The sequence below is a fragment of the Canis lupus genome, chromosome 25 (assembly GCF_003254725.2).
Source record: "Canis lupus dingo isolate Sandy chromosome 25, ASM325472v2, whole genome shotgun sequence".
NCBI classification, from domain to species: domain Eukaryota; kingdom Metazoa; phylum Chordata; class Mammalia; order Carnivora; family Canidae; genus Canis; species Canis lupus.
The window spans coordinates 43,400,146-43,410,859 of record NC_064267.1 but is presented as its reverse complement, the minus strand read 5'-3'; the positions used below and the strand labels follow the sequence as shown (position 1 = coordinate 43,410,859).

The window sequence follows — 10,714 nt, the reverse complement described above, 5'->3', positions numbered from 1 at the left end:
CTCCTTGGATATAACATTTTCCTACTCTTTGGGCTTTGGGGCAAAAAAAAAAAAAAAAAAAAAATCCACAAATATACCCAGAAGTGACTACTAAGGGAAAAAGGAGGGATTGAAGGTCTTGGGAGACAGTAGGTTGAGGAGTTAAGGAGCACAGACCGAAAAAGTTCCAGTCGCACCCTGTCACACAGTAGCTGTGAGAACCTTTCCCTGGGAACCTGTTTCTTCACATGACGCTGGTATAATGGGGTTCCAGAAGCTCCCCTGCCCACTCCTTCTCAGCCTAAGTGGACAGAGCAAGTCACTGGGGAACAGGCTTTCTTTGTTCAGGCTCGGGTTCTTTGAGTGGTCTCCTATAGTTATGGAAACGAGGCCCAGTGGGTGCCCGTGGCTCCCCCTTCTCAAGCCTCCGGGGAAGGCAGAGCTGGCGGCCAGGGATGAGGGGAAGCGTGTTGTACTGGAAGCTCAGAGCCTTTGTAGGAGGAAAGGCTTTGAGACCCATCTCTGCAGCCTGCTCCCCAGGATCAGGGCGAGGACAAACACTCCTGTCAGGAGAGGCCTGGAAGTTTGCCTGCCCGGGACAGAGAGCCTGAGAGCAGACTGTGTACGTGACTGGGAGCCACAGGACTCAGCACCCAACTTGCTACCACTCTTTGGGGAAGGATGGCTGTGCTGGTGACGGGGGTGGGGTGGGGTGTGGGGGTGTGGGGGTGGGGGGGTAAGGGGTGCAGCCCGGGGTCCCCCCACAGTTCGTGCAGGGAAGGCAGCATCTACGCGGGGGCCCGACCCTGCAGGCTCCCGTTCCACAGCGCCACCGCGTTGAGGGACAGGCACCAGTGGCAGAGGCCGGCTCCAACTTTCCAGACTCGCTGGACATTTGGACTTTGGACTCAGGAGGTCCTTGAAGTTCTGGACAACCTGGGAGTGAGTGGGCTCCAAAAGGGGGAGAAAAAAATAATTTTTCTGAGATCCCCCTGGGATAAAAGACTGAAAACAAACAGAAGTTTAGTGGCATGTGTACCTCCTGTGTGCATGGGAGATCCCCAGGACCACGGAGTCACACTCTACAAATGGCCAGAGCCATGGCCCTAAATACCATCTTCAGTGGAAGATTAAAGAAAGAGGGCGCCTGGGTGGCTCAGTGGTTGAGCGCCTACCTTTGGCTCAGGGCCCGGGATCGAGTCCTGCATCGGGCTCCTTGCAGGGAGCCTGCTTCTCCCTCTGCCTGTGTCCCTGCCTCTCTCTGTGTGTCTCATGAATAAATAAAATCTAAAAAAAACAAAGAAAGATTAAAGGAGGATGTTGGAGCGAGTTGCCTGTGTGTGTGTGTGTGTGTGTGTGTGTGTGTGTGATGCGGGGGTGGTAGTGACTTATGGGAGGTCACCAGGAAAAGCACAGCAAACAAGTGTAAGGTTGCTACTCAGATTTCAGGCTCTGCCTTCTGCACTGATGCTCCTTGTGACTTAGAGCTGTCTTCCTCTTCTTGGTAGAGAGAGAGGGAGACCCCAAATGGAGATTTCTTTTACAGCTTTGAATGTCCCTTACAAAAGGGTAACCTCTAACTCAGGTTTCAGAGCTTCTCCTGTGTCTGCTGTTCCTTAAAAATAATCAGCTCAAGATAATTCTTATGCGAAAGAGGCATATTTTGGAATGTCCTTTTCCACTTCAATCTTCTGCCAGTAAGGGTACAGGAGGGACTCAGACTCCATCACCCAATGAGAAACATGAAAATATATCTGTGCTTGTGCCGTGAGTAACATACATGTGAAACGTCAGGCAGACTGAATAGGCTCCATAAAATGGTCATTGCCGTCACTGTTAGCGGGAAGCAAGACCGTCAGACTTAAAGGCCTTTGTGTCTGTTTCCCAAAATTGTCAGTAACAGACCTTGGAAGGGCCAAGGTCAACACTCCTTGGAGGCAGCCAGGTCACACTCCCAGGCGGATGGAGGAAACCAGGGCCGGCTGAGCAGAAGGGCCAGAGCCAGGCCAGGAGCTGGCGGAGGGCTGGTCAGCTGGGCCGTTCTTCTCGAAGCTGGCTGAGGGCGGGCAGGGTCTCAGCAACTTTCCCAGTCACCAGCCCCTTCTTTGGTGAAGTCCTGTTCCTGCTGAGGGGACAGAGGAGCCAGGGACAGGCCTTGGGGCCATGTTTCATGTTTCCAGCCTGATGTTCCTGGCCGCCTCCCCATGTGCCCCACAAGGGGGACTGGGGTCAAGAACATGTTGCTAGGGTTCCCATCTGATCTTGCTTGTTCCTGGCTCTGGAAGCCGTGCGCAGTCCTCAGTGCCGGCAGAAAGCATCCTCACCCTTAGCCAGGCGAGTATCTTTACCAGGACACCCCCGGTCCCTCCCAGCTCCAGCCCTGTCCACACCAGGGACCTGGCCGCTCCCCCATGCCCCGCTGTTTGGCGCTTCTGGGCTGTTGCACATGCTCCCACCCTGGGCTGACCTTCCTTCCCCTTCTACCACAGGAATGCCACTCCTCCTTTAAGACACAAGTGGAGCGTCAGGCCCAGGGCTGGAGCCTGCTCCCCACCCTGTGCTGGGGGTGCCTGTTACACTGTTCCCCTTCGGCGGGCTCGCCGACCTTCCTCCTTTCCCGCTGCGGTGTGAATGCCGGCTCTGGCAGCCCAGGCCGGGGCCCCTGAGCTCTGAAATGGGATCGGGCCGTCCGTGGGGCCCACGGAGGAGGAAGTTCCCACGCCAGGAATGTAGTCTCCACTGAGAGCTCCCAGTGCGCGGGGCCCAACTGGAGACACCAGTGAACCCAGAGGAAGGGGCTGCACACCCAGGTCCCCTGCTCCTTGCCTCTTGGCTCTCTCAGGATCAAGCCTGAACACATTCCTGAAACCCAGAAGGCTGAACAGGCCTTGCCTGCCTCCCTCACGGGGAGGCAGTCCCTTCTCTCACGGCCCTCGCACCCCCTGTCTCCCGCCCCCCACCAGGGAGGCCCTCTTTTCTGCTTCTGGTTAGACGGGAGGCCCCACTGCCCTACTCTGCTTTCTGGAGTCCCTGGCTTCCCAGCGTGAGAGGAACAAACAGGGCTGACAGCTTGGGTCTGTGACCTGTGCTCAGAGGACCGTGTGCTTGGCTGAATTCTCTGTGGGGGCAGTCCTGAAATTCTTAACTTTCTAAACCCAGGGGCGCTGCGTTTTCATTTTGCACTGGGCCCTTCAAAGCCCGCAGCTGGTGCATAGAGAGGGAGACACGGGGCAATCCGTGCTGAGGGGGAAGAGCAGCAAGGTTCCTTTTCCTTCTGAGGGTTTGGACCTGGGCAGCCGGGGCCACAAGGGACACCCATGCAGTCTCGTGCCCCCTTGTGCCCTCTCAGATGTTGCATTATATGAGGACCCAGCCATTCCTTTCACTTCCCCAGAGGAGAGGCCCAGGGTGGACATGTGGGGGCCTCTGACCTACTCTGTGATGGCTTGAGCTGGGTGCAGGGGGAGCCGCTGGCTTGCTCACTATATGGCCCCATGACCCTTCTGGGGCTCGACAGCTGTTCTCCCCACCCTGAGGTCAGCCACTTAGGTTGAGGTTCCTCGTGCACTACATCCCCCGGACCCCCAAGGCTGCCCCACCAAGCCACTGTTTCGGGGCTTCTTGTCAACCCTATCAATGCTTCCAGGATAACTGGAGGGACGTCAGGGAACCCCCCCAGAACCCTTCACACCGCCCAACCCTACCCACTGTAACGTCAGGCAGCCCCCACGGGAACGCACCATTAGCGGGCACATTTCTCCCCCGTACCGCCTCTTCTGGGGGCAGCTGTCTGGACTCCGGCCCTTGTGGCCTCTGCTTTGATCCTGGCACCCGCATCCCCTTTAAGTTGTGCACCCACCAGCCAAGAGCAAGGAACAAGCAGTGTCTTCAGAAATCTGGCAACCCTGGCCCCAGACTCTCTCTGATGGACATGGTGACAGGAAGTTCCACACCAGAAAAAAACAGCCCCCTTTTATTGAGAAAACAGAGTTGGTCCCTCCATCTTTTCCCGGGTGACTCCACCTGGATACGAGGTGGCATCCTTCTGCCCCCATCCCCAAGGACGCCTGAGCCCGGGTGAGGTGGCACACAAGGTTCACTTCATCCCTTCACCGGGGCAAATGCTGGTCTGCTCAGGCCCTGGAGAAGCGGGCAGGCAGGTAGGGCAGGGTTCCAGAGGGGGCCGTGACAGGCATGGGGGTGCCCCGGGAGGGGGGTGAGTGGCTGAGGGAGGTGGTCTCTTGCTGGAATGAGGGTAGGGAAAGGAGAACACCACCAATCTCCCGAGGCCTGGCACTCCCTCCCTCCATAAATAAAAACTTCACAGTAATAGAGGAATGTCCATCTCCAGGGCCAAACTGGCTGGTTTCCGGCCGGGGAGCCAGGCCTCGGTGGGGCTGCGTGAGGGCCCTCGGCGGGTCGGGCAGCACCATGACTGCGTGGGGCTGAGCACTGCTCTCTGGCCCTGTGTCGGGGGAGTGGGGTGGGGAGGGGGCGCAGCCCATCCAGAGGTTCTGAGGATTGCTGAGGTAGTCAGGGCGGCCAGCCGCGCTTCCAGACAGGGGTGGATGGAGCATCGTAGGGACACAGCCAGGAGGGAAGCCACCTGGTTGCAGAGACTGAGCAGCAACTCTAGGCAGGTGTGGGGGTGAGGATGGTGCTGAGGGCCTTCTGAGGTTCCATCTCCTGGAGACCCAGGGGCATGGGCTGCGGGGGGTGGGGGCCTGTGAGCCCGCACAGGGTTGAGCTTCTCCTGAAAGGGCTGCCTGGGCCCGTGGGGGGAGACTGAGGCATTTCATGGGGGAAGGAGAATGTTGTCTGTGAAGACAAGAGGGCCGCCACGGACCCATCCAGGGCCAGGCCTAAGCCGGGTACCTGAGTACAGAGTTCCTTCAGAGACCACCAGGGCCTCCCCCCAGGTCACCGGGAGCCAAGCAGGGAACCCAGGTTAGGAGGGCTACCAGTGGCCAACGGCCCCGCTCCCAAGACGGCCTTCAGCAGTCAGGGCAGTTGCAAACGTTCTTGGGCCTCAGCTCCACTTCCTGGGGAATGTGCACACCGGGAGGCCCCCTTCTGGCTAACTGCGCCCCATCACAGCCCGGGGCATGGAAAGCCCGAACCCCCTCCACCTCCCTGCGCTGGGGGACCACGGTCCATGTCCTGGCATTGCCGCTCCAGCCCCTTGACTCCCGGGGCTCAAGGACAGGTGCCCTAGCCTCTCGGGCGGCCTGGCCGGGGTCAGAGCAGCTGCAGCTTGCGGGAGCAGGTGAGGTTGCCGTGCACCAGCCCCCACATGGCCAGCAGCTCGGCGGGCAGCAGCTTGTGCACGACGAGCATGGAGCGGAAGAAGCACGGCTCCTTGTTCATGCGGCTGTTGCGGTTGCGGGAGATGCCGAAAGTCTTGAAGCCCTCGTGGGCCGTGGGCTGCACGCCCAGCACCTCCAGGCACATGCCCAGGAAGACGTCGTCGATGGGGTACAGCTCCAGGGTGTCGCAGGCGTGGTGCAGGCGCCGGGCCAGGCCGCCGGCCATGAGGAAGCCGCCGCCGCCCGCGTACGGGGGGTAGCTGGCCTTGCTGTACAGGACCCCCGGGATGTAGTACTTGTTGTCCTTCTTGCGGATGGGCCGGGCGTGCTGCAGGACGTCGCCCACGAACAGGTCTTCCCGCGGCTGCCAGTCAGCCAGGAACTCCAGCAGGTTGGTGGGGTTGACAAAGACGTCGTCGTCGCCCTTGAAGATGAACTGCACGTTGGGGCAGTAGATGTCAAACCACTTGAGGAAGTGGATCTCCTTGAGGGTCAGGTTGAAGAAGCTGTCGAGAAAGTCCCACTGCAGGATGTCGCCGTAGAGACGGTCCTCGTAGGCCAGCAGCTGCTGGTAGTGGGTCCGCTCCTCCTGCTTGGAGGCCGTGCCCAGCAGGAAGAGGGTGCGGATGGCGCCGCGGCCGCCGCTCACCGACTCCTGCTCGCGGCCCCAGGTCTGGCGGATGGCCTCGCGGCGGTCGTGCTGCGTGATGATCGACTTGACCACCACCAGCAGGTGGACGTGGCCGCCGCACTTCTCGGGGTGGTTCAGCAGCATGGGGAAGTACCGGCAGTGACGGTAGGTCAGGAACTGCCGGAAGTGGGGCTCCAGGCCTTGGAACCAGGGCTGGTGGGTCAGGTTGACGTTGGCCGAGCAGTTAGTGGTGCTGACGTCCCAAGTCTGGGGCCCTTGCGGGGCCGCGGGCGTGGGGGCAACCACATCCTTCGGGTTCTTCCAGAAGCTGTTGGGGTTCACCAGGTGTCCACTTGATTTCTGGGCCTTTTGCGGCTCTGGAGTGGGTGGCGGGGGCTCTTGCAGGAACTGGTTGGGGGTCAGGCTACGCTGGAATACTGTTACGGCCACAAGCAGGGCCAGAGACAGGCACACGCTCTTGTAGACGGTTTTCTTCCTGGGGGCGAGGGGATGGAGGGTGGTAGAGAGGGGGGAGGAAAGGATGAGTCGTCCGTGATTCTCACAGTCGCCTTGTTCCGAGCCGCGGCCCCACATGGGCGAGTGGGGCCTGGGCACGGACACAAGTCCTGGGGCCCCCCCCACCCCGAGTGGTTAGAGCTGGGTCCTGCTTCCTCTCCGACCCTGACCTCTCTCTTCCAGGACCAGGGGACCCACGCGGCACAGTTCAAGGACAAGCACTGCAGAGTCCGGCTGCCGGGGTTTAAATCTTGACTCTGCCACTTACAAGCACAATGACTCTCTAAGTGGGTCCCCCTTAACGTCTCCAAACTGTGATTTCTCTTTCCCCCTCAATGAGGATAACGAGGTATCGGAGCGCCCACTTGCAGTGGGTATGCAGGAATGCCAAGAGTCTATAAGGACGACCTCTGGTGGAGATTTCTGCTGGTTTCCCAACCCCCCAGCAAGCCACCCCATTTGCTTTCATTTCCTTGTGGAAACCTGGGGAACCACTGGGGTGAACTGTTGTGGGGGGCAGAGATAGCACTTGCTCTACAGCCTGGGGGCTCAATCGCCTGTGGGTATATTGGGGAGAGGCTCTAATGTGGGACCTGAAGAAGCCTGTCCCTTCCCTTCCTACTCATCCATCTGACCCAATGCAAAACTGCCCACATGGCTGGTGGAGGCCGGAGAATGGGGCAGGGACCTCCTAGCATGACCGCTGCCCTCTATCTATTCCCAGGGACCCTCCTTGCCAGAGTCTCTAACACACCCATTTATGAAGCAGAAATTAAAGCCTTTTGCAGGAGGTGCTCACAGGCCTGGGGCCGGGTGTGTACGTGTGTCTGTCCCAGGACCCTCTCTCCTTAGCTCATCCTCTGGAGGTGGCCAGGCCTCCTGCCCTGGTCTCTCTTGAGGAGACACAGGGGCCGAGGGCTCTTGGGGGAACACGCAGCTAGAAGTGTGGCCTCACAGAGCCGGGCCAAGAGGGAGCCAGCCCGGACCTCAGGAGCGAGCTGCAGGGTCAGGAGGAATGGAAGAAACAGACTAAAGTGTACCCCACTGGGACCCTGAGGTGGCCCTGAGACCCTGGGTCCCTGAGGCCCTGGGACCCTGAAGCCCCAGGGTAGGCCCTCAAGACTGGCTGGTTGAAGGTTCAGGCACCCAGGGCAAGTGGATGTTGAGCCCCCCGAAGCACATTTTCCCATGGGGGTCCCAGGGTTTCCTGTGTATAGGGTCGGAGGAAGACTGGGTCAGCCCAGGTGCTGGAGTGTGTGTGTGTGTGTGGGGTGACTCGAGAGTTGACCCTCCCGAGGGAACAACAGAATGTTCCAGATCAGGGTCTCCTGCCCTAGGGAATTCAACGAAGTACCCCTTCCCCTCCCAGCTCGGCAGGTGGGTCCTGGAGGAAGTTCTGCGGGGGTCACCCCAGGGGAGGGGGATGCTTTGGGGTGGTGTGGGGGCCCCAGGCCAGTCCACTTGCACTGTCCCACTCACTTGTAGGCCAAAAGTCCCTCAGGGGAGGAAGGAGAGGGGCGAGGGGGAGAGGTGGGGGACTCCAGCTCCCCGGGAGGGAGGAGAGCCCCTTGGGGGTGGAGGTAGAGGATGGGGGTTGCCCTGGACGCAAGAGGCCCTCGGAATAGCCACGGGACCCAGCTGCCCGGAGAGCCCTGGAGTCCCCAGAGCCCGGGGTCCCGGGGTGGGGTCAGGGTACCTGGCAGCCTGGGCCCAGGGCCCCCTGCGGTCCCACCCTGACCTGCTGCTCCAGGTGCTGGACCCTGCCGGGCATCCCACCGCCACCAAGCCCGTCCGTCCCGGGAAACTGAGGCCAGCCCCCAGGTGCCCCAGCCCCGGGCACCCCAGCCCCGGGCGCCCCATCCCGGGCACCCCATCCTGGGTGCCCCAGCCTCCGGCACCCCAGCCCCGGGCACCCCATCCTGGGTGCCCCAGCCTCCGGCACCCCAGCCCTGGGCACCCCAGCCCCTGGCACCCCAGCCCTGGGCACCCCAGCCCCCGGCACCCCAGTCCCGGGCACCCCAGCCCCCGGCGCCCCAGTCCCGGGCACCCCAGCCCCCAGCGCCCCAGCCCCAGCACCCAGCCCCAGCACCCAGCCCCCGGCGCCCCAGTCCCCGGGCGCCCAGCCCTGGCACCCAGCCCCCGGCACCCAGCCCCGGCACCCAGCCCCGGGCACCCCAGCTCCGGGCACCCAGCCCCGGGCACCCCAGCCCCGGCACCCAGTCCCCGGCACCCAGCCCCGGCACCCAGCCTCCGGCACCCCAGCCCCGGGCACCCCATCCTGGGCGCCCCAGCCCCCGGCACCCCAGCCCTGGCACCCCAGCCCCCGGCACCCCAGCCCCGGGGACCCCAGCCCCCGGCGCCCCAGTCCCGGGCACCCCAGCCCCCGGCGCCCCAGTCCCGGGCATCCCAGCCCCGGCACCCCAGCCCCAGCACCCAGCCCCAGCACCCAGCCCCCGGCGCCCCAGTCCCGGGCACCCCAGCCCCCAGCACCCCAGCCCCGGGCATCCCAGCCCCCGGCGCCCAGCCCCCGGCACCCAGCCCCCGGCACCCAGCCCCAGCACCCAGTCCCCGGCACCCAGCTCCGGCACCCAGCCCCGGCACCCAGCCCCGGCGCCCAGCCCCGGCGCCCAGTCCCCGGCACCCAGCCCCCGGCACCCAGCTCCGGCACCCAGCCCCGGCACCCAGCCCCCGGCACCCAGCCCCGGCACCCAGCCCCCAGCACCCAGCCCCCGGCACCCAGCCCCGGCACCCAGCCCCCGGCACCCAGTCCCCGGCACCCAGCCCCGGCGCCCAGCCCCGGCGCCCAGTCCCCGGCACCCAGCCCCGGCGCCCAGCCCCGGCGCCCAGTCCCCGGCGCCCAGCCCCCGGCGCCCAGCCCCCGGCACCCAGCCCCCGGCACCCAGCCCCGGCGCCCAGCCCCGGCACCCAGCCCCGGCACCCAGCCCCCGGCACCCAGCCCCGGCGCCCAGTCCCCGGCACCCAGCCCCCGGCACCCAGCCCCCGGCACCCAGCTCCAGCACCCAGCCCCAGCACCCAGCCCCCAGCACCCAGCCCCAGCACCCAGCCCCCAGCACCCAGCCCCGGCACCCAGCCCCCAGCACCCAGCCCCCGGCACCCAGCCCCGGCACTCAGCCCCGGCACCCAGCCCCCGCACCCAGCCCCAGCACCCAGTCCCCAGCACCCAGGTCCAGCACCCAGCCCGGCGCCCCGCGCGGCATCCTGCTCGCATCCCGGGAGCCTCCCGCGCCCGCGCGCCCCACGGCCCGGCCGGACCCACTCACCACAGGGACATGGCGGCCCGGGCCGGGCGGCGGCGGAGCGGGGCGCGCGGGTCGCAGCTCTGGGCGCCGCGGCTCGGGGACGGCGGGCGGGGACGCGGGCGGGGCGGGCGGGAGCGAAGGCCGGGCCGCGCCCCCGCCGCGACTTTCCTCTTCCCCGCGGCCGGAGGAGGGGCCGGCAGGGGCGGCGGCGGCCCAGGTGCGTTAACCCCTTCGGCCCCGCCCGCCGCCCGCCCATTTCGCGGAGGCGGACCCCGAGGCCGAGGAGGGTGGCCTGGCCCGGCCGCCGCACCCGCGAGGGTCGCTCCCGGTGCCCGCGGACTCGGCTCCCCCCGCGGGGCTCCCTGGGGCCGCGGCCCCCCTGCGCGCGCGCCCCGGGCCGCCACCCGCCACCCGCCACCCTCCGGGGCGCCCCGGGTCCGCACCGTCTCCCGCGGGCCCCATTCGCGACTTTTGGGCGGTGGAGGCGGCAGATGAGCACAGGGCTTCCCTTGCCCCTTTCCCACCTCCCGGGCAGGCCTCCCTGCTCCTCCCGCTGGGCCAGCTACCTAGGGCCGGTCTGCAGAGAAGAGGGAGCCTCTGGGGGAGCAAGGGCCCTGGGATAAGCGCCCCCCGCCCCCCCCAGGAGGCTGGGCTGCCTGTGTCCGGGGTCCCAGCTCTGGAAGCCTCTGTGCCCCAGAGTGAGGCCCTCACTACTGAGGGAAGGCCTACTTGCAGGGCCGCCCGCCTCCTCCTTTTCAGCCATCGACAACTATTTCACTCAAGACCCTTTTTGTCCTCGATCTTTATTAATCTGTGTGTGTGCCAGACCCAGCGGTTCCTGGGGAGTGGGCTTGAGCAGACGGAGGACACAGAGGGGCATTCCTGGGGTGGTAGGTGACTTCCAGAACCCTCTACCTGGTAAAAAAAAAAAATCTCTGCCCGTCTGGCTGTTGTCCACATGTCTGTTCCAGTCTGGTTCCATGTTGAGGTCCCGTGGCCGAGCTGACAGTAGGACCTCAAAA

At 64.4% G+C, this 10,714-nt stretch overlaps 1 protein-coding gene across 1 annotated transcript; it reads right to left on the bottom strand.

The window, feature by feature from the left end:
* Window positions 1-3,924: 3,924 nt before the first annotated feature.
* B3GNT7 (UDP-GlcNAc:betaGal beta-1,3-N-acetylglucosaminyltransferase 7) lies at window positions 3,925-9,807 on the bottom strand. The gene is made up of 2 exons (XM_025463416.3): window positions 9,714-9,807; window positions 3,925-6,412 (listed from the first exon to the last, which is right to left on the bottom strand). Exons 1-2 carry the CDS (start codon window positions 9,722-9,724, stop codon window positions 5,218-5,220), a joined length of 1,206 nt encoding a protein of 401 aa, XP_025319201.1. The 5' UTR covers window positions 9,725-9,807; the 3' UTR covers window positions 3,925-5,217.
* Between the last annotated feature and the right edge of the window lie 907 nt (window positions 9,808-10,714).